The following is a 24521-nucleotide window of genomic DNA, read 5'->3' on the forward strand; positions in this document are numbered from 1 at the left end:
TATTTTTCTCCTCAGAAGATCAATTTTAAAAAAAGTTGGGGACATGCATAAAAGTGTTGGAAGGAAGATGCAAACTATTCATGATACCACTACTAGAAATCACCACTATGTGTTTACTTCTATGTATCTAAATATACATACATTCACGTGTATGTGGAGACATGTGTACTGTGTGACTGGATTCATAGGGGTGCATCTGTTGACACATGACTTTTCCACCTGATATTATATTGTATTTTTCTTATGTCATTGAAATTCATTTAAAAAACTACCAATCGCAAAAAATTAAACAATAAGATAACAAGTAACCCAATCAACAAATGGGCCAAGGACCTGAACAGACATTTCTCAGAGGAGGACATACAATCAATCAACAAGTACATGAAAAAATGCTCACCATCTCTAGCAGTCAGAGAAATGCAAATCAAAACCACCCTAAGATACCATCTCACTCCAGTAAGATTGGCAGCCATTATGAAGTCAAACAACAACAGTGCTGGCGAGGATGTGGGGAAAAGGGTACTCTTGTACATTGCTGGTGGGACTGCAAATTGGTGCGGCCAATTTGGAAAGCAGTATGGAGATTCCTTGGAAAGCTGGGAATGGAACCACCATTTGACCCAGCTATTGCCCTTCTCGGACTATTCCCTGAAGACCTTAAAAGAGCGTACTACAGGGATACTGCCACATCGATGTTCATAGCAGCACAATTCACAATAGCTAGACTGTGGAACCAACTCAGATGACCTTCAATAGATGAATGGATTAAAAAATGTGGCATTTATACACAATGGAGTATTACTCTGCACTAAAAAATGACAAAATCATGGAATTTGCAGGGAAATGGATGGCATTAGAGCAGATTATGCTAAGTGAAGCTAGCCAATCCCTAAAAAACAAATGCCAAATGTCTTCTTTGATATAATGAGAGCAACTAAGAACAGAGCAGGGAGGAAGAGCAGGAGGAAAAGATTAAACAGAGACATGAGGTGGGAGGGAAAGGGAGAGAAAAGGGAAATTGCATGGAAATAGAAGGAGACCCTCATTGTTATACAAAATTACATATAAGAGGTTTTGAGGGGAATGGGAAAAAAAACAAGGAGAGAAATGAATTACAGTAGATGGGGTAGAGGGAGAAGATGGGAGGGGAGGGGAGGGGGGATAGTTGAGGATAGGAAAGGTAGCAGAATACAACAGTTACTAATATGGCATTATGTAAAAATGTGGATGTGTAACCGATGTGATTCTGCAATCTGTATTTGGGGTAAAAATGGGAGTTCATAACCCATTTGAATCTAATGTATGAAATATGATATGTCAAGAGCTTTGTAATGTTTTGAACAACCAATAAAAAAAAGGAAAAATAAATAAATAAATAAAAAACTACCAATCGCAATTCCAGCTACTCTGGAGGCTGAGGCAGGAGGATCACAAGTTCAAGGTCAGCCTGGGCAATTAGTGAGACCCTGTCTCCAAATAAAATAAAAGGAGTAGAGTGCCTGTTTTAGCATATGTGGAGCCCTAGGTTCTATCCCCACCCAGTACCACAAATAAACAACCACAACAAAAATCTTCCATCTTAAACAACTTAAGGATAAAGGCATCGTCATGCATGGATTTGGCCAGCCATTCTGCAAGTGTACTATTCTATATCCTAGAAATAAAAAAAAAAAAAAAAAAAAAAAGTGTGGGGGTGGGGGGTAGGAGATATCCATACTAAGAGCCCTACAATCTTAATCAGCTTTGTGCCACTAATAGATGCCTATATTTAAAGAAGATATTGTTGTCTGTCTCCTACAGAAGTGATTTTCATTGACTATTTTGAGTAACTTGATTATATTTCTAGTCTCCAATTGCTGCACATCTTAAATACTCAGACACTCCCCCATTCCAGCTTTCTTGGCGGAAATTGCTCTCCCAGTGGAGCTGGGAATGTCTGAAGTAGTCCTCCAACACAGTTGCTATATATGGGCTGTGAGGGAACAGAATTTAATAGCAAGCCTCTCCATAGGCCAGAGGAAAAAGATGACCTAAAACCGAGGCTGAGAAATGACAAGTATGTTGCCTGGGATGGCACTCCCCGTCCCCCTGTCTAAAAGCAATTTGACTGCAAGGTCACGGACACCCTGTTTCACTCCGTCTTGCTAGGGTAGGTCTAGCTCTGGCACAGCCTTTCCATCTGCCTCCTGCATCCTGAGACAGTTGATAGAGGGATTAAAGAAGGCAGATTGAATATTTGGGAGGAGACAATCCTGGAAATTGTGAAAGGCAGGAAGAGTTAAGGATGGAAAGCATCCTCCAGAGACTGGGGCTCTCTGCTCACAGTAATCAAGAGATCAGCTTAGGGCTGTGTGTGGTGGTACACGCCTGGAATCCCAGCAGCTCAGGAGGCTGAGGCAGGAGGATCGCAAGTTCAAAGCCAGCCTCAGCAAAAGTGAGGCAATAAGCACCTCAGTAAGATCCTGTCTCTAAATGAAATACAAAATAGGGCTGGGGATGTGGCTCAGTGGTCGAGTGCCCCTGAATTCAACCCCTGGTAACAACAATAACAACAACAAAGAAAGAAATCAGCAGCACGATAAAATTACAAACATGTGTCCCTTTCTTCCAAGTTGTTCCATGGCCCTTCCCAGTTGCTAGTGCTATGCAGTGTGCTGGCCATATGTATTTGAGTTCCAAGTTAAGAGTGTTTTTTATTATTCTTTTTTTTTTTGCAAGTTAGGTTTTTTTTCTTTTTAAAAAATCTGTTCTTTTTAGATATACATGACAGTAGAGTGTATTTTGACATATGATACATACATGGAGTATAACTTATTCTAATTAGGATCCCATTCTTATGGTTGTACATGATGTGGAGTTTCACTGGGCAAGTTAGGTTTTTGAGACTCAAAGTTTCAAGGTAGTTTGAAATGAGATTCTTAAAATTTGTAATAGAAGAAGATCAAAAGATAGGGTTTACATTGTCAGCATATTAGAAAGAATAACTAGGTGACTCTCCTGCAGATTAAAGTTTGTCTATACTTCGTTAAAAATTTTGTTAGTAAAGAAAAATAACGAAATTAAATATTAGATACTGATGAGTTCCTAAAAGGGACACAAAAATGTCTGACAGTGGGCAAAGACATATAAAGGACTGTCATTCAGAATAAGGTGGGTGAAGGGTGACCTGCAATGACACGATGACCCAGGATGAGATAGGACACATCACCTCTGGGTTACATCTCTCTGCAGGGGAATGATCTGGACTAAATGCCTCCCAGTGCCAGGATGCCCAAGAAACCCTGAGGTGCCATGGCAGAGAGAAAGAAGCCTGTGAGAATAGTCTGAATCCAGTGAAACCTAAAATCCTCAGAAAAAGCAAAAACAACTGGTCTATCTGGAGCTTACTTGATTGTTTTTTCTGCCATCGGTGAAATGAGGTCTCAAAAGGGACATTAAATTATGTTACAGGAAAATAAAGTTCAATCTCTTGCCTATTTGAGTTTGTGGCCTGTGAAAAATTTGCCCACTAATGTAGGAGAAGCCACAGGAGGGCATTTATCATAACCAGGCAGGAGGGTGTCTCGTGGGATTCAAGGGAAAGAGTGGGGCTGGCTTCAGAAAAGATGAGAACCAGGAATTGGAAAGTCATTGGGATCTTTTCTCGGCTTTCATTACTGCGTCTTCCTGAGCACCTGCTTCCCCTTTCTCTCCCTGAGGACCAGCTTTCTCTGCTTCTCCCACTGCATGTCTGAATATAGTGGCACCAGATCCTAGGTAGTGTGACCTAGTTCTAGTCTCTTGACCTTGTTTCTACTTTCTTGGACAAGAACCTGATTGGCCCACTTTGGTCCCATTCCTGGCTTCCTCTGTTCAATCAATGGTGGCCGGGGGGCGGGGGGCACTGACATGACTGCTGTGTATGTCCATCACCTTGGGTCAGGGGGCAGCCACCAGGGAACTGGAAATGGCTGTGAGGTGGGAAGATACTCCAAAAAAGTCGCTGTGGGGCCACTGTCACTTTTCTCATCTGCAAAGTAAGAGGAATACCAACTATGATATCCCTACTTTTAAGTGAAAACAAAGGGAACTCACATGTATTGACTTTTCTCCAGGTACCAAATGTTGTTAGAAGTTAACAAGGTTACCTTAGCTCATCCTCAAAACAACTGTGAGATGGGCATTTTAATTTCCATCTTTATAGATAAGGAAATTGATGCTCACAGACATTAAATCTCATAGCTAGCAAGTGGCATAAGTCAGATGTGAACCCAGACAGAGCCAGTGCTACAGCCTGGGAAAGAGCTATTATTAAGATTGAGATAATGTCTGAGAGCTGTGTGTTACATTCTCAGTTATTAATAAATTCCCTGGGACACTGTCTTGCATGTAGTAAATGCTGAGCATTGGAAGTCTCATTAATAAGAGCATCTCGCCCTTCAATTAGAGCAGAAGTCTTTGCAGAGTGTTTTTGCTCAAATTAATCCACCAAACACCTCTGAGAAGTGGGTACCCATCTGCCTTAACAAGTTTCTGCCAAGGCACGTTTTATTAAAAATGAAAAGGGAGATAAAAACAGCAGCTGATACCCTTTTTTTTTTTTTTTTTTTTTTTTTTTTTAATCTTAGCTGATACCCTTTCTAACTTGAATTGACCTTCAGCCACCATTTGGTGCGATGGATTCGAGGGCTTCTACGGCTGCTATCCTGCTTCATGTCAAAGTGTGAATTTGCCGGCTTAGGAGCCTGTTGTCACAATCTTAGGATGTATTTATGTGTTCTGATCTTCTGACCTTCTGAGCTAAATATAACTCTTTTTGGTACTGAGCTGATACACAAAGCTCAGGAAGAGATATTTGTCAACAGGCAATGATTAATCACCTACTGTATTTTCAGCCCTGAAGAGGCTATCTGAGAGGCTTAATATTCTCAACCATCAAAAAAGCTAAGAACCTAGTCATTAGGAAAGCACAAATGAAAGTCACAATGAGATGTCATTCCACACTTACTACTATGGTCATAATTAGGGGGAAAAAACCAGACAATAGCAAGTGTTGGCAAGGGCGTGGAGAAATTGGAACCTTTGTAGATTGCTGGTGAGAACGTAAAATGGTGCAGCTGCTGTGGAAATCAGTCTGGCAGCTCCTCGGTGAGTTAAACATAGAATTACCATATGGTCTAGCAATTCCACTCCGGGGTGTATACCCAGAAGAATTAAAAACAGGTGTTCAGATAAAGGCTTGTAAACAGATGATCACAGAAGCTCTTTGTAAAAGTCAAAAGGTGTTCCTAAACTGATGCATCTATAAGCAAAATGTGGTATATCTGTGCAATGAAATACTACTTAGCCCCAAGAAAGAACAAAGTACCAATGTATGCTACAACATGGAAAGAGCTTGAAAACATGATGATACGTGAAAGAGCCAGACACAAGAGGTCACATGGCATCCGATCCCATTTATGTGAAATATTTAGAATAGATAAATCCATAGGGATCAAAAGCAGACTAGTGATTTCTAGGGGTTGGGGTGAGAGAAGAAGTTGAATAGATATGGAGTTTCCACTTGGGTGAATGAAATGGTCCAGTGGCGAAGGTTACATAACATTATGAATATGCTAAATATCATTAATGGCAAACTTTATGTTTCATATATTTTACCAAAATTAATTAAAAAAATACCTAAGAACCTCTTTGCAAAAATCACCAGCAGTTTTCCTTTCTTCCATGGGCATAGAAGTGAATGGATGAGCTTAAAATGTATGTTTCAATGTTTCACTGAATTCCTTAAAATTCTTGGAAGAAAATCTTTGGGCACTTCCAGGCCCTCATCCCTGGCAAGTTTCATGGCTCTGCCATTGCACCTCCAAGATTTTTCATTCAATCTGTCCCTGTAAAAAATTTCTAGCCTTTTTTTTTTAAACCCAAGTCAATTATGGTCCATTTTGTGATGTCCATTTTACCTGTGGGAAAAATGAAGCAAAGAGCCAATGTCAGAGTCAAAAGATGCATACCACGATTAGACTAATGAGCCAGACAGCAGGGTTTTCACATGAAAAAAGACCTATCTCTTCCTTCTCAGGTCTGCCTCTTCTTTGACCTGCACATGATTCCATTTCCTTTTAGATGTCAGAAAGACACTAGTCAGAAACACTCCGAAAGGGATGGGAGTAGCCCAAGGGATGAAGAATTTCTTTTCTTTTTTTTTTTTATTGTTGGTTGTTCAAAACATTACATAGTTCTTGATATATCATATTTCACACTTTGATTCAAGTGGGTTATGAACTCCCATTTTTACCCCGTATACAGATTGCAGAATCACATCAGTTACACTTCCATTGATTTATATAAGGAGAGTAACTAAGAACAGAGTAGGACGAAGAGCATGAGAAGAAGATTAACATTAAACAGGGATGAGAGGTGGGAGGGAAAGGGAGGGAGAAGGGAAATTGCATGGAAATGGAAGGAGACCCTCTGGGTTATACAAAATTACATACAAGAGGAAGTGAGGGGAAAGGGAAAAATAATACAAGGGGGAGATATGAACTGCAGTAGAGGGGGTAGAGAGAGAAGAGGGGAGGGGAGGGGAGGGGAGGGGGGATAGTAAAGGATAGGAAAGGCAGCAGAATACAACAGACACTAGTATGGCAATATAAAGAATTCAGTTTCTTGATGTTCTTTATTTTATATGGAAAATGAGTTGGGTGGATTCTTTTGTGATTTTTAATCTCTATATTTCTGCCCAGAGACACATTTTGAAAGAGAATGATGTTTAAATTTCCAAATCAACAAATAATCAGGGTCAAAGGTCCAAAACTTGATAACTGCAATTTCCAGGGGAAACGTTGGCCTGCTGAGAGTAGGTCTGCCCCACACATACAGCGTGCTCACATTTCTCCTGCCTAAAGCCTCAAGCTGCTTGGATTCATTGTATAGGAGTTCCTTCCACCTAGGTTGCTACAATTCCAATTGCCACGGGAACTTTTGAAGAAGGCTGAGCCAGATAGGCCTTAGAGTCTTAGGGGACATCAATATGCTTAGATTTATAGATGGAAATATAGCTGGTCCCCGACTTGATGGTTGGACTTCCTAAGGATGAGAAAGCAATACACATTCATAGAAGCTTTGATACTTTCTGGACCCATGATCTGCAGTCCAACATTCTCTCTTTATGTCAGTCAGCCACACAATCACAAGGGGGAACCACTGATCTACAGTGTGCTGCGTTGCTAAGCTAGGGTGTTCAGTTCATTAGGTGGATTTTCAATTCCCAGTGAGTTTATTGGGTTACCCCATTAGAACTCAAGAAGCATCTACAGTAAAAGAATTCCGAGAGCTATGACCAAAGAGATGAGAATGTCAACATGAAATTTGTGTTTCTGCCTGCGTGTCCATCAAATGGACTTCATTTTAAGAGGGAGAATCAGAACACATTGTCTTGGGAGCTGCTGTAGGAAATGGTCCATCTGGCTATTTTAATTGGGCTTGGAAGAGAAATACCATCAGATCTATATATGGATCTCTCAGTGTCCTCACTGCCAAATACACACAGACATGCAAGACCCTAAAACTGTGTCGCCCTTTGGGCTACACTTCCCACTGTCTTTCCTCCCCACTTAGTTTCCTAATAGGGCTACCATGACTCATGCTCAGCTTCCTGTACTCTGCAATTCCACCCTCTCCCAGGGTGTTCGTTGTCATTGTTGGTGTTTTAAAATCGTGATTCCCTAACATGTTGCCTTATAATTGTAAAGTGGTTCTTTCTGTCTGGTAGTCTCCTGCATCTGTGTGGATAGGAATATTACATCAGCTGTTGAAATAGCTGCCATTCAGGGTGTCTCCCTGGCTCCCGGTCATTGAGCACATCTCCATCTCCACAAGGCAGCTGTATCTGTGCCCGAGGACTCTGCCCTCCTGGCTGTGGGTGGACACCTGACCCAGGGGAGCCCATCAGGTTGGGATTGGATCCAGAGGTGGAGTCCTGCCTGTTAGCTGGAATGAAGGCTTGTAGGCACGGGGAGTCTAAAGGTGTCACCGTGGGAGCATGTTCTCCTTCGCGTGCCTAGAGAAGCAGAGAAGTGGACATTTGAAGAGAAAGGGGGAACTGATATGCAAAGCAAGGGAAACAATGAAAAAATGATACAGCCAGAGAGAGGGAGATGGCTGTCAGATGAAGAGGGAGAAAGGTGGGGGAAGAGAGGAGAAAATAAAACAAAACAAAACAAAAGAAACGAATTCCTGGTACAGTTCCAGGTCCTGATCCTTGGCTCTCACAAGACCCGCTCCTGTCCTTGGCTTCTGTGATATTTTATTTTTTATTTTTATTTTTATTTTTTTTTTTGTACTGGGGATTGAACTCAGGGGCGCTTAACCACTGAGCCACATCCCCAGCCCTTTTTTAATATTTTATTTTGAGACAGGGTCTCGTGAAGTTGCTTACGGCTGAGTTGCTGAGGCTGGCCTTGAACTTGCGATCCTCTTGCCTCAGCCTCCTGATCTACTGGGGTTATAGGCATGCACCACTCTTCCTGGCTAGATTCTCTGGATTTGTATACAAAGTTCCCTTGACGTTTCCCCCCTGTGATAGCTTGAATGAGTTTCTATTATTGACTAATTGGAAGTCCTTTATTAAGACAATTAGAACCTATATTTTAGTTAGTTTTGAACCTTGGAACAGAAAATTGAACCTTGATTCTCTCTGAATTAATAAAATACAGTAATAGAGATTTACACCCAACCCATTTGTTTTATAGTGAAAGCAGTGGTGCCCAAGGAAATCATGGCTCACCCAAGGTCACGGTTAGGAGTTGGTAGAGCCAGAACTAAGCCATAGATCTTTTAACAGCCCTCTGATGTCTTCTCCACCAAACAAGGCTGCCTTTATGTGACATCGTTCAGCATCATATCTGGTGCGGAGAAAACACGATCCCTGTTCTGAATGATGTGGTAGGTCTAGCCTAACACAGCCTCTGGTATCAGACTTTTAAGGAAGAATTACAAGAAACTTGGAGAGAAAGAAAAAATATGAATCTCTCAATTTCTGAGCTCCAAGACACTAAAGAGTATATGAACTCAAAGCTGTTTGGGGTTGTCTTTTTAGTATGAGAAGATAGCCCTGAAAAACAGCCAGCATAGAGGAAAATAGAACTAAGAGATGGAGAGAGGTAGATACCCAATAACTTGACTTAGGCACCTAGATTCAACCATGCCTGAAGCTGTTCTTGGTCATCAGACTCAGGCATTTCATTTTTTAACTTGAGTTAGCTTGAGTTGCCTTCCTACTACAGTCATCCCTCAATATCATCAGGGATTTGTTTCAGAACCCCCTTGTGGATACAAAAGTCCACAAATGCTCAAGTCTGTTATATAAAATGACATCATATTTGCATTTAACCCATGCACATCTTCCTATAAACTTAATTAAATTATATTTATATTACTTGTAATACTGAATACAATGTAAATGCTATGTGAATAATTTTTATACTGTATTATTTAGGGAATGATCACCAAAAAAATTCTGTACATGTTCACTACAGGTGCGTTTTTGTTTTTTGTAAATTTTTTTTTTTTTTACAAGAGAAAACCCTCTTCTTTGATTAAACAAAAATAAAATAAGTTGCATAGGAACAATTTTAAAATCCAAAGAGACATCAACTTTGTTTTAAGACCGGAGAGGCTGATACAGCATCTCCTTGCTACCTTTATTGCCTGTCATGCCTACAGCTACAATATGAATACTTGGGATTTAAAAGTCAAAGCCAAAAGAAAGGAGGGAGAAAAGACAAAGAAAAACCCACTTTTGCCTAAAGATTTGGGGGAAAATCCTTACTTCCTCAACCACCCATTGAAATGACGGGCTTGGCCTTACCAAGGCCAAGACCACTTAAAAAGTGGCAAGGGGCAGTCGGTACCCTACATGGGCTGACAGTATGCTTTCTGCAGCCAGGAAAGTTATTCTAGTGGGTATTTCTCCTATCAGTTTGCCTGAAACAAATAATAAAAATGAGAGGTTTAACTTAGTTATTATGACTAACTTCACAAGAGGCCTATGTTAGAGTCCCCAATCCTGCATTTACTTTTTCAACAAAACCAAACCCTCCAAAACAAAACAAAAACAAACCTCAACCAAATCACATATTCTTTTTTTTTTTTTAATTAAAAAAAAAATTGGTACTGGGGATTGAACCCAGGGGTGCTTAACCACTAAACCATATTCCCGCTCCCCCCTTTTTTGTATTTTATTTAGAGACAGGGTCTCACTGAGTTGTTTAGGATCTCTCTAAGCTACTGAGGTTGGCTTTGAACTTGTGATCCTCCTGCCTCAGCCTCCCGAGCCACTGGGATTATAGGCATGCATCACCACACCCAGCCTGTGTCACATACTCTATACAAAAAATTAAAGCATTTTGCTAACCAGGCATGAGCTAATGGGCAAAATTTAAAAAGATTCATGAAAAATTATTTATAACCCTCCTACTTAACCAACGCTATCTACCATACTAGTTAAAAACATCTCTGTATCTGCCCACCTCACTTGCATTGTCTTTCGGGGGCGGGGGAAATATCTTACCACCCTAAACACAAGAAAACCCCCATACTTCTGAAAAATCTTCCTCTAAAGAAAGACAGTGATACAGATTGCTAGAAACATAATGCACTATTACAGAGCTGGTCATTGAATGAAACTAAACACTTTGCTACACACATCAACATTCAGGCAGTGTGCTCTGCAATAGCTTTGATAGAATTAAGAAAAATCCTACCTGAGCTCATAAATTAATACAATCTATAAAAGGAGGTTTAAGCCCCTGTGGATGCACAAAACTTTTAGAACAATTACTGGTTAAATAATAATGAAATACATCCCGCCAGGCTGGTTTGTTAACTGAAAGATCAGTTTTTAAATAAACATCATTGAGCTGGGTGCAGTGGTGCATGCCTGTAATCCACTGCTCTGGAGGCTGAGGCAGGAGTTTCATGAGTTCAAAGCCAGCCTCAGCAAAAGCAAGGTGGTAAGAAACTCAGTGGGACCCTGTCTCTAAATAAAATACAAAATAGGGCTGGGGATGTGGCTCAGTGATGGAGTGCTCTTGAGTTTAATCCCCGGTACCTCTGGTCCCCCCACCCCCAAAATAGACATCTTTGAGGCATTTCCTCATATGACATTTATAACCCCAGCTCTCATCACTACAGTGGTGTTAGGACCCTCTCTTCCCACTGAACCAAAAATTAGCCAGGGAAGAGGAGGGACATAGGGTCAATACAGTATGTCCTGATAATGTGCTTCTCAAACTTATCAAGTATTTTTCAAATATTTTTGATCCAAGATTGGTTGACTCCTTGGATGCAGAACCCACAGGTATGGAGGCCAACTCTATATGCAATCAAGGAACAAGGTAGAATACCAAAACATTGATTACTAACCATTTAATATTGTATACTTTTGCTTCTTGTTTTTATATGTTCCAGAGATATATTTGGGTCATTGTAAACAGATGTTAATAATTTGCGCTGGGGCTGGGGTTGTAGCTCAGTGGCAGAGCACTTATCTAGCATGTACTAGGCCCTGGGTTCGATCCTCAGCACCAAATAGAAATAAGTAAATAAAATAAAGGCATTGTGTCCAACTACACCTAAAAAATAAATATTAAAAAAAATTGGGGGCTAAAAGCTTAATTACACAAGCATTAAAGCTAACCTAAGAGCAATGGTAACAAAGAAAAACAACAGCATATGCACTTTTGTTTTCCAAAGAAAAAGTAATTTTGTCCTAAAGTGGTAGTTTTTAACTGTGTGTGGGCAGGGGTGGGAGGGTCAGGGGGTGAGGAGCTGGGGATTTTGAATCCAGGGTCTTGCAAATGCTAGGCAAATGCTATCTCACTGAGCTATCTCCCCAGTCATTTACTTCTTTTCTTACTTATTCATTCATTCAGAACTAGGGATTGAACTTGGTGTTGTTTTACCACTGAGCTATATTCCCAGAACTTTTTATTTTATCTTGAGATAGTATCTTTCTAAATTGCTGAAGCTGAAATCAAACTTGGGATCCACCAGCCTCCGTCCCTGAGTAACTGGGATTACAGGCATGCATTGGGCCTTGGAATTTTTTGTTAGGGTTCTGATCTCTTTTATTCTCTTAGGGCTTATTAAGGACCCCAGATCATTTCTTTTGGTGGATTATAACTGTCAATATTTAACATATTAACAATAGGAGCCAATTTTTTAATGTTTAATGATTCATATGAAGACAGCAATGATGAATGTATTAACAATAAATAACATCTTAGTTAACATAATTAACATCTTAGTATTGTAGGATTAGTTTTGACCTTGCAAATCCCCTGAGATCAGTTCTAAAGAAAAATTTCAGTTTGTTGTGGAATATGAAACAAAGATAAAACTCGGAAAGCTAGTTTCATTCACCTTAGTTTATAACATTTGAGTCGGAAAAATAGCTCTGTAATATGTTAGAATCTTAGTAAAGTTTGACTAATTTGGGTGGGCTTGTTTTCTTGGTTTACCGATTACTGCCTTCACATACAGTGAAAAAGTTATCCATTACTTGCTGTGTCATCTACCTGGATGGCAAAGATTCTGGGTCTTTCCAGAATAATTTCCCATTCTTTGTATTGACTTTATTATAACCTCCATTTAAGGAAACAAAAATACGAAAGTTTTCTACTTATGAAGGAGCCAAGGTTCGTTTAAATCATGTTACCTTCCATGTTTACATTCAAATGCTAGATCGTGACTCTAATTAGATTAGATAATACAATACTGTTTCTAAGGCACCCAGGATCCGATCCTGTCTTAAGTATCCAAATACCCTCTGACATTTTTTTGTTTATTTTCATTTTCCAAACAATTAGGTCTTAAATTGAAATAAAATAAAATCAGGATTTTTTTTGCATCCTTTAATCGTATATATATTAAACCTTTTTATTGCAGTAAAATATATGGAAAATAAAACCATTTTTAAATGTACGAAAAATCAGGATATCTTTTACAAAACCATCTCTGGGACTTTCCAGTGGGTGCCTGGAATATCAGCAGGCCTAGCTCCTTCATGCTAGCAAGCTGTGGCTGCTGCTTTCTCTGCTGTTGCAGGAGTCCTGTGAAAGGGCTTGAAGTCAGAGGAGATGCTCAGCCTTCCCCACAGATCTTCCCTAGATCTGTGTAGGTAAAATACTGTTGATATAAGTATTTCAGAAACCCTATGCTTTATAGGAGATTTGTCAATGCCCTGACTATCCATTTACCTTGTAGACAATGCTGATCAGAACTCTGCTGAAGTAGTGTTGTGGTGTTTTCTTGTGTTTATCAGAGTCCTGGCAGCACTTTGCCTGATGATATTAGACACCAGGAAGATAGCATTCTTAATCCGAATTTCAGGAACTATTTAAAATGCTCCCTTGGCCTGGTCATAGCTTATCATTTTAATATAGTATTTTTAAAACTTTTAAAATTCGTTCTTTTTATATATACATGAAGTAGAGTGTATTTTGACATAGTATACATACATGGAGTATAATTTATTCTAATTAGGATCCCATTCTTATCTTTTTATGGGTGGGGGGTGATTACCAGGGATTAACTTAGAGGCTCTCAACCACTGAGCCACATCCCCAGCCCTATTTTGTATTTTATTTGGAGGGCCTCGCTTTTGCTGAGGCTGGCAATCCTCCTGCCTCAGCCTCCTCAGAGCTGCTGGGATTACAGCGTGTGACACCGTGCCAGGCTCTAGGATCCTATTCTTGTGGTTGAACATGATGTGGCATTTCCCTGGTCCTGTATTCATATACATGAGCATAGGAAAGTCATGTCCAATTCATTCTACTGTCTTTCCTGTTGCCATGCCCCTCCCCCCTTGATTCTAGCATTTTTTTTTAATTTGACTTTAGCATCTCCTTACCAGTGTTTTGCAAATGGAGACGCATGTCAGATTTACCTATGGAGCTTTATAAAAAGAAAGATGCCACAGCCCTCCTCCTGGATCTCTTCATTCATATCCTTGTTCTCAGGACCATTATAACTCATGATTATTTTCCTCCACAAAAATCATGTTCCTACATTTTATGGGCCAAATAGGCTTTATGCTTATACTTACCAATCATTTATTTTTCTCTTTTTTGAAATGACTTTATCTTTGTTTGGCATGCCTCATGAGCAATCAGATTTACTTCTTGATTACATTATAATTAGGCATGCCCCCCCTTTCAATTTGATGGTTATTCATTACAAATTAACCATTTTGCAGATGGACATAATACCTTTATTTTTATGCCAGTGCCTCACACTTGCTAGGCAAGTGCTCTACCACTGAGCTACCACACAGGCCCTGTTTCTTCTTAAGCTATCTGTAACCTATAGAATTCAGTAGACTCTGCTTTTGTAAACTGAGATGAAAGATCTAAAATGATATTTGATTTTCACTGATCCCACATCATTCAGAAACTCCTAATTAACCCCCTTACTTTTGTATTACTATATTTATATGCAAAAGTTCTATAAGAATCTGTTTTGGGGGCTGGGGCTGTAGCTCAGTGGCAGAGTGCTTGCCTAACAAATGTGAGCCATTGGGTTCCTTCCTTAGCACTGCATAAAAAAATAAACAAATAAAATAAAGGCATGCTGTCCATCTACAACTAGAAAAAATATTTTTAAAAAAAGAATCCATTTTTCTTCTTACTAGAATGTCATTGTACCCCATGAACAGTAAAATCAGGGCCTTAGCTGGAGTGTCACTTTGGGAATGCTATTCCTCTCAGGCCAGGAAACAGAAGAAATTTTGGAGAATTTAAAAAGAAATTCATCCAAACTTAGAGATGCTGCAGGAGAAATTCGGTGGTAAGAGTTTCCTAGCCACAGGATAACAAGGATTTTTAAAAGTCATCCTGGGATTTCTTAGGAAAACTAGACAGAGAAGTTGATTTTGTAATTGGTCAGTTCTTTATGGTCTCGGTGTTTGTAAGTCCAAGTTAAGAACAATCTGTCTTTGAGGTTGATCACAAAAGGAGAGGAAATGCTAGGGAAAAATCATGAAAAAACTTTGGAACAAACCAAAAGATGACTTGGTGTTTTCTGTGGGACCCTGTGCATCTTTTTATAACTCATCCTTCTGAATGCTGTGATTCTAGAGCTTGTGCCTTTTGTTGTCTTTGAAATGTTTTATTGAAAACTGATGAAAAACTCGTCCAATAAAATGCAATTCATTATTGTCCTTTGGATATTGACCATCTTTGCATCTATTTATGCATCCATCTCAACATTCCTGGTTCAACTACAAAAGTACAGTTCTTCAAATTCTCCTTCATTACATCTTACAGGTTCTCTCATTGACTAAAGAGTTAGATAATATTTCTAATGTTTCATTTTGTATTTGTGTAAGTGTCCTGATAGTGCCTTTCTGGAAAAGGAAATTGGAATTGGCCCATTAGTTTCTGACTCTTCCGTTACAATTTAAATGTGTCTCTTGTAAATGGTATAGAGATGAGTTTTATGTGATTTATCCTATCTGACAATCTGCTTCCATCTCTAGTTAAGTCTCTCACATTGGTTCCTGTACTTGCACTGATTATAATTACACTTAATTGCAATTATTTATTCCATCTCATTTTGTGCATTTTCTTCATAATGATTTTTCTTGATGTCAAAATTTCTTATTCTTTTCTTACTGTTTATTGGATCAACGGAGTTTTCTTTATTCCCCATTTTCCTTTCTACTTGTTTGGAATATTTTTCATTCTTTTTTATTTAATTGATTTTATTTTTTTGATATACGACAGTGGAATGCATTACAATTCTTATTATACATATAGAGCACAATTTTTCAGATCTTTTTATATAAAGTATGTTCACACCAATGCAGGTCTTTATACATATACTTTGTTTTGTTTTTGTTTTTTTGCATTACAATTCTTACTGCACATGTACACCACAATTTTTCATATCTCTGTTTGTATACAAAGTATGTTGACACCCAATTCGAGTCTTCGTACACGTACTTTGGATAATGATGTCCATCACATTCTACCATCCTTGCTAATCCCTTGCCTCTTCCCTTTCCCTCCCTCCCCTCTTCCCTATCTAGAATTCATCTATTTCTCCCATGCTCCCTGTTAAGGTCTGTAAACAAGTCAGGATGGCACCTGGTATTTTGCAAGAGAAATGTTAGAGTCTGTAAACAAGTCTGGATGGTGCCTGGCCAAATGCCAGAGGGAGTGGTTTGTGAAGTAACAAAAGCGAGCCATTAAGTGTGGAGATTCCTTATTGGTTGACTGCTGTATCTATTTTATGCTAATTAGATAAGCTGTGTAAAATGTATAAATATCGCTCAGATCCTACAATAAAGGGCTCTCACTCCTGCTGCATCAATCTACACAAGTAGTTCATCGCGCCCCCCCCCCCATTATTCTGCTGCAGCTGGACTGCGGCAGATGGTGGCCCGTTACGGGGAGCCCCGGGACACTCGGGGGTAAGTGACGAAAAAAGCTGCCCCATAGATAGGACAGGAGCAATCTGCTAGTCCCTAGGCAGATAGGGCGAGAGGAAAAATGGCCATTTCGAGAAAATGGAGAAGATTGATGCAGTATGTTTGTGTCTTGTTTTGTCTTGAAATGTTGTATTGTCTTTGTGATGAAAATATGGAAGGGGTGAGAGAAGTAAATTGATAAGGGAAAAAGGCACCCCAGTGGAACCAAGAATAGTTAGGGCATGTGTTGATAAAAGCCCAGAAACTCGAGTCAGAAAGAAAAAGAAAGTTCAGAAGAAGAAGGATTATCAGGAAAAAAGTTGCAGCAAAAGGCTACTACTGATACCGGAAGGTGCATGAAACGACAAGGCGGCTGCCACCTGCCCAAGCCGATCATGGCGCAACAAGAATTTTCCAAGCGGCAGTTGCGGGCTTCCCCCCCCCCCTCCCCCGGGGGGAGGGGATCGCCACTGTGAGCCCAAATCTAGACCTGACCTGGAGGCACAGTCTCGCAGGCTTTTGCTCCCTGTGCCCGGAAGCAGTTTGAGTCTGGAACTCTCCCCAGGGCCATCTGGGGCTGCCCGGGATGCTACATCTGGCAGAAGATGCTACTGCCGTCCCTGAAGTTTGATCATTTCCAAGGCCAGTAACTACAATGGGTCTCCCACACCTGGAGGCTGATGAGTAATGAGTACTATTAAGGCTTATTTCAAATGTAAAAAACCTTGAGATAATGTACTAAATTGTTCAGAAGGTTGTTTTCTTAGTGAAATGCTACAGGATTTTCTTTAGCCATCCGGCCTTCGTTCCAGTGCCGGTGAAAACAAAGGTGAAAGAATTCACAATGTTGCTGAGAACCAGAGGAAACTTCAGCTGAGAACCCGACCAGACTTCAAAGCTGTTGCTATTTCTGCTGCTACAACTTAAGCTAGCTGCCTGCAGAACCTACCTGGACTGTGATTTACCTGGACTGTGAGTTAATCTATTGAGACACTGCTTTATCTGGACTGAGCCAACAAACTAATCTACAACAAATTGTAACTCGGTATCTTTGCTAATGGTGTCATTGCTGGTATAATTTTTCCAAGGGCTTCTTGCATGGAGCCATCAATTAGCTTGGAATTGTAACATTTTGTATCCTCCCTTTCTGTTTCTAGCAGGTTATTTATGGTGTTTCTGTAAAAAACACTATGGTCGTTATTTAAATTAAACAAAAGGGGGAAATGTTAAGGTCTGTAAACAAGTCAGGATGGCACCTGGTATTTTGCAAGAGAAATGTTAAAGTCTGTAAACAAGTCTGGATGGCGCCTGGCCAAATGCCAGAGGGAGTGGTTTGTGAAGTAACAAAAGCAAGCCATTAAGTGTGGAGATTCCTTATTGGTTGACTGCTGTATCTATTTTATGCTAATTAGATAAGCTGTGTAAAATGTATAAATATCCCTCAGATCCTACAATAAAGGGCTCTCACTCCTGCTGTATCAAGGTACACAAGTCATTCGTCAACCCCCCTGGCATCTCCCCATCCCTACCCGACTATGAATCAGAGTCCTTATATCAGAGAAAACATTCGGCATTTGTTTTTTGGGGATTGGGTTTCATTTTAGTATTCCAATTCAAAGATTCTAAAGTTTAGTGGTTAGCCTTGTGGCAGAGACTACTAGATACCCTGCAATAGTCATTCTCCATGTCTCTTTAACAGTAAAATGCTGAGAAATATGCCTTGAAAAAAAAACAAAAACAAAAAAAACAAACCCTGCATTTCTGAAATAGGTAGAAGAGAAATACTAATATGTAAGGAGAAGTTGTTGGCTAAGTCTTCTGGAAAGACTCACTAAAAGAGTAATAACAGATGGCCTATGATCCTTTGTCCTTCCCTTCTTTATCCAGCTTGGAATGTGGCTGTGATGGCTGGAACTCCAGAACCATTGTGGAACTCTGAGTAGAAGATAGATGCTAAGGACAATGGAGAAGAAAGAAGAGGCGCTCATCCACTGATCCAGGAATGGCCAAATCTGTTCTAAACTGCCCACCTCTAGATTCTACTCATGTGAAACTAAAATGTCTATCTTGTTCAATCATTTTAGTCAAGATATTTGTTATTAGATAAATCTTCATTATTAAATGAATGAATACCATACAATTTTAGCATGCATACTTGATTTAACAAAATCTCTAATTAATTTGTACTCTATACATATTATATACAATGGCCACAGCTATATGAACTGTGTATATAGGCAAATTTATATTTTTAAAATGTCTTTTGGATTCTTTGTATCTTTCTCCTGTTGCATGCAAACATACACACCCACCTTCACATATTTATTTTCTCAAATTCTTACAACAGGTTCATGGGAATATATCCATTTTTATAGCTGAGGAATTGGGTTCCCAGGGGTTAGGTAACTTACCCAAGGCCACACTGCTAAGTAGTGTCAACTCCAGTGTCTTTCTGCCACCTGCCACCTTTCCATTGTGCCATGAATCCACCCTACTCTTTCGAGGCTCCCTTCCCATCATGGTAGCTGATGACCGGCACACTGGAGCAAGGCACACCCCCTGCTACCATCCAGGTCACAGGAGCACTGTGGTCAGTGGATGTGCCATGAGAGGTAAGGCTGCGCACAGAACTGCAGCAGCTTCTGGTTAGCAAATAACCTGCACACGCACCTCTTCTGGAGGAAATCCCACATCCTGGCAGGAGTTCCCCAGTGAGGTGCTGGGACCTCTCCCTGGAGAGTGAGCTCATATGCCTGGGCCCTAATTAGCCTCAGCAGACAAATAAAATAGACGCAAGGCTGTAATCATGATCGGAAGGTGAACAGAGGAAAATGGTAGAAGTACAGTTTTGCCACCTTGAAGTCTGTGTTTGCCTCTTGGCACCCACTATGATATTACTGAGAAGGAAGTTGGCTGTGTCCTGCTTTGCTGGAGTGAGGTGCAGGAGTAGGAGGGGGGATGGGAAACTATTCTGGCTGAGAATAAAGGGGAGTGACTGAACAGTAACAATACCCATGTGGATAAAAAGAAAGTGAAAAATCAGAAGTGAATATTTCTGTTTCTTTGACATATCTTAAAGCAAAATATTTGCAAGGTAAATTTGTTCACCTAGTCATGTTTTAAGAAAAATGTAGGTAAGTCGTGTAACCTATACACCCCTCAAATTCTAGATCCAAACCTTAGAGAGGAATAGAAAAAAATAATAATCTGTAAAAAACTATTATCGGCAGTTTCAGAAACAAAATTCAAGATGAACTTTCCCAGCCAGAAGGTGGAAACGCTGAAGTAGATCCTTCTCCTGAGCTTTATTGGCATTTGGGGTAAATCGCAAGGACTCATTTGTGTCAATTTAAAATTTTTGTTGATCTCCCAACTTCCTTTTTCTCCAGACTCTAGTTCAATAAAACATTAGCTGTGGCACAAACTTAATTCACGTGCCTGCCCTCTACTTACCCTCCCAGGTCCCTTTCCTGTGCCCTGGTGGGAGGGGCTGACTCTCAGTTCCAGTGGTGCTGTCTTGGGCTTCGTTTCTCAGAACCTAGTGTCCTTTCACCTCCCTCACCATCTCTACCCTCTGGGAGAAATAACAGGCTCGGATGCCTTCTGCCTCCTGGAGCTTGGGGTCCACACAACAACCTTGGGCTAAGACCAAGGGTGAGTGTGGAAGCAGCAGTGCTTCCCTCTCAAGCTCTCTACTAGATAACCCCAGGGCTGTGTAGGGGAAGCAGATTTACCAAAGAGTTGGGCTCATTAAATGGACTTACAGTGTGGGATGGCATAAAGGGTCTCATTGTATGATAAAGTCGACCTTACACTGGAACAAAAACCACAGAGAACAGGGTGGATCGAGAGCCTTCTTTAGCAGGAGAATCTGGGTAGGCTTTGCCACTGGGCACTTGGCTCCTGAGACCTCTCAGCCAGCCGGGTTTGCACACATAATCTCTTCTTCCCAGCCCACATCATTCAATGACAGATGTCAGTTTTCAGAGACAGCAAAGTCCAGATTTATACAAACAAGCAAATGTTTCTGTAGGTGCAATGAAGATTGGGCAACTTTTCTCCCTACCAATGGGCTAAGTTTTGATTTCCCTTCTACTTCCAAAGTATGGCTAAAACTTTATGGGAACATAAAAAGGGGGTTTGAGAGCCCCTGATGTTCCTTCACCCACTGGCAACACAAAAGACTGAAAGACGTTCTGAAATGAACATTGTCCTGCCCTTGGGTCTCCAGCACATCCCTACATGCGATACCCCATAGGAATACCCCCAAGCCAGAGGGAGGCAGAGTGAAGATTGGTTATCTTCTCCTGTAAGCACTGGTGAGTTTCCAGTTGCTTTATGGAAACCAAGGTTGGAGCAACTTCTGTAGATGAACTTTTGTGAATGAACTTCAGTTGCTGGATGTACACATGCTTTCCAATTGTTAATAAGAATTACCAAACTGAACTGACACCAGACTTTTCTAATTCTGCAGTTCTCAAGTGGGGATAATTTTGTTCTCCAGAAGACATTTGCCAAGGTCTGGAGACATTTTTGGGTATAACAAAAGGGAGAAGGGAAGGGAGAGCGACTTGTTACTGGAATCTAGTGGGAAGGGGCCCAGCACGCTACTAATATCCTACAATCCCAGGAAGGCCCCTGCAATGAAGAATTATCCCACATCAAGTATCAATGGTGCTGCCATTCAAAAACCCTGCTCTAAAAGCTTGGAAAAAATGAGATTTCACTGCATCTGTGACTAGTACTCACCATAACACCACCCTCCTATCACTTCTGAACTGTACTTGTATGTGTGTTGGGGGGCAGTGCTGGGGATTTAATCTAGGGGCGCATGACCATTGAGCCACATCCCCAGCCCTTTTTATTTTGAGACAGAGTCTCACTAAGTTGCTTAGCGCCTCACTAAGTTGCTAAGACTGGCCTCAAACTTGTCCTCCTGCCTCAGCCCCCTCAGTTGCTGGGATTTCAGGTGTGCGCCACCATGCCCAGTTTGAATTATACTGTCAAAATTTATCAGCTAATTTTTCTACAAATAATCCCTAAGAAGCAGATTAAGAGTAATAATAACATTTACTGACTTCTATGTTTTGGAATAAGGATTTTATATACTTTATCTCACTATTGTCCCTGTTTTCAGAAAAGAAAACTGAGAGTTAGGGCAATTAAGTAAGTTGCAGATATACATATAACAATTACAGAGGCAGGCCCAGGTATGGAGCCCCCTAGCTTCTGCTCTTTATCTTGATGCCTTCCTAAGGAAACCAATGGAATCTTCTGAGTTCATGGAGCAGCTGCTTTGTAGCCAGACTACTATCTAAGAATATTATCTTGAGAATCTTTGCTTTTTCGACAAAATGTATTTGTTAAATAAATATAACTTTGTGTTTATGGTCATCCATCACTTGGAAACAACTTGATTGATGGATTTTAAAACATACAGACTTAATTCCCCCTTTGCCAAAAAAGGAGAAAAGCCATGTGTTTTACATAATTTCATCTCAAATTTAAGAAATTTTGCATTTTTGAAATTTCTTGTGCTATCTTGAGGTGCCCATAGATACATTTTAAAAAGAACATTCTGGAAACTAGACCCTTACCTCTCACCCTGCACAAAATTCAACTCAAAATGGATTAAAGACCTAAGAATTAGGGCAGAAACTATGCAACTTCTAAAATAAATAAATAATATATATATATATATATATATATATATATATATATATAGGGTCCACACTCCAGCTTTTAGGCATGGGAAATGACTTTCTCAATAGGACTCCTAAGGCTCAGGACATAGTGTCAAGGGTTAATAAATGTGATAGCATCACATTTAAAAAACTTCTGCGCAAAAAAGGAAACAATTAGGAATGTTAAGAGAGACCCCACAGAATGGGAGAAAATCTTTGCTAGCTACTCTTCTGACAGAGGATTAATATCCAGATATATAAAGAACCCAAAAAACTTCACATCAGAAAACAAACAACCCAATCAACAAATGAGCACATAATCTAAACTAACACTTCTCAAAATAATAAATATGAATTTCCAACAAATAAATGAAAAAATGTTTCACATGTTTACTAATTAGGGAAATGTAACTCAAAACTACAGAGATTTCATCTCACTCCAGTCAGAATGGTGGTCATCAAGAATACAAAGAATAATAAATGCGGGAGAGGATGTAGAGGAAAAGGAACGCTTTACATTATTGCTTGGAGTGTGAATTTGGTGGAAATCATAAAGGAGATTCCTTGAAAGACTAGAAATGGAAACATCTTATGACCCAGCTACACCACTCCTCAGTATTTATCCTAAAGAATTAAAGTCATCACACTGCAATGATACACGCATACCCATGTTTATATCAGCACAACCCACCATAGCCAAGTTATGGAATCAACCTAGATGTTTGTCAACAGATGCATGGATAAAGAAAATGTGGTATATCTACACAATGGAGTTTTATTCAGCCATAGAGCAGAATGAAATTATGTCATTTGCAGGAAAATAGATGGAACTTGAGAACATTATGTTAAGTGAAATAAGCCAAACTCAAAAAGTCAAAAATTGTATGTTTTCTCTCGTATGCAGAAACTAGAAAGGAAAAAGGGAAAGAAAGGTAGGAGGCAGTTTCATGAAAACAGAAGTGAAACCAGTAGTCTAGAGGAAAAGGACCAGGGGAGGAAGGGAGAGAGAGATAGGGCAAATACTGGGGAACTACATTGACCAAATCATATTGTTCTTTCTAATGCATATATGAATCTGTAACAAAAATACCACTATGATGTATAATTATAATGTGCCAATAAAAATATGGAATAAAAGTCAAATTGTAAATTAAACTAAAAAGTGAAAAATTATTTGCTATTTAGCATTATAATCAGGTTGATTATCAACCATCCTATTGATAAAATTAGTTACAATGTTAAATGCAAAAATCAGATGAACTGCTAGGCATAGTGGGATATGCCTGTCATCCTAGCATCTCAGGAGGCTGAGGCAGGAGGCTCACAAGTTTGAAGCCAGTCTCAGCAACTTAGCCAGACACTTTCTCAAAATAAATTTTTTTTAAAAAAGGACTAGAGATGTGGCTCAGAAGTTAAGCTTGAATTATATAAATTTACTTAAATGTTGATATCCTCAAATCTAGTACTTGGCAGCTTTTATTCAGGCAGTCTTTACATTCCAAAAAGACAAACTTTATCAATATAGTTGAGTAAAAATTAAATTTTGCCTTTTAATAGTAGCAATATATATTGTTGGTCATTATTAATACTGTATAGTTAGGGTTGTTGCCACTTCTGTATTGAAGTTTGAAAGAATGAAAAGTAATCATCCTGTAACTGTACAACAGTATGACAAATTTTTATACTCATGTGCCTGTCTCCTTCATTGTTCCATGTTTTAGTTTCTTAGGACTACAGGAGAAATTTAACAAACTTAGAAGCCTAAAACAACACGCCATTTATTGTCTTACAGGTCTGAAAGTCCAAAGCCCCAGCACAGCTGTGACATAACTGGGTTCTCTGCTTAGGGTATCCCAAAACTGAAATCACAGTGTCAGTCAGACTCAGTTCTTGTTTGGAGGCTGTGGAGGGAAATCTACTTAAGCTCATTCCAGTCATTAACAGAATTTAGTCCCTTGTATGGTAAGACTGAAGTCTCTGTGACCCTGCTGGCTGTGAGCACTGCTCGCTGCTCTCAGCACCTACACAATGCTTCCTGGTCCCTGCCAAGTGGCTCCTCCACCTCCAAAGCCCCTGGCCCCTCCATCTCCAAAGCCATCAGTAGAAAACTTCCCATGAGGTGATGAAGCCACTTGGTGCTTTGAATTTCTCTCCAGGAAGAGCCCAGTATCTTTCAAGGGATCACCTAATTAGGCCAGGCCTGCCAAGGATAATCTCCCATCTTAAGGTCGATTGATTTGAGTTTAATTGCATCTGCAATATTCTTCAGAGCAGCACCAAGACTATTGTTTGACTGAATAATTGGGAAAGTGTGTGTGTGCACACCAGGAGGGACAGGGAATCTTGGGAGTTATCTTAGAATCCTGTCTAGTTTTCAGTCAGGAAAT

The 24521-nt window shown here is 39.9% G+C and overlaps 1 protein-coding gene across 3 annotated transcripts in view; it reads left to right on the top strand.

Moving 5' to 3' along the window:
* Plekha8 (pleckstrin homology domain containing A8) overlaps positions 1–18378 on the top strand; it is a 100831-nt gene extending 82453 nt beyond the window's left edge. For all 3 annotated transcript variants that reach the window (XM_076835921.2, XM_076835887.2, XM_076835913.2), the window contains one exon: positions 18338–18378. In XM_076835921.2, the coding sequence (XP_076692036.1) occupies positions 18338–18355 (18 nt within the window). In that variant the 3' untranslated portion in view covers positions 18356–18378. The remainder of the gene's footprint in view (positions 1–18337) is intronic.
* The last annotated feature ends 6143 nt before the right edge of the window (positions 18379–24521 follow it).

This window comes from Callospermophilus lateralis, chromosome 1 (genome assembly GCF_048772815.1).
Source record: "Callospermophilus lateralis isolate mCalLat2 chromosome 1, mCalLat2.hap1, whole genome shotgun sequence".
Lineage (NCBI taxonomy): Eukaryota > Metazoa > Chordata > Mammalia > Rodentia > Sciuridae > Callospermophilus > Callospermophilus lateralis.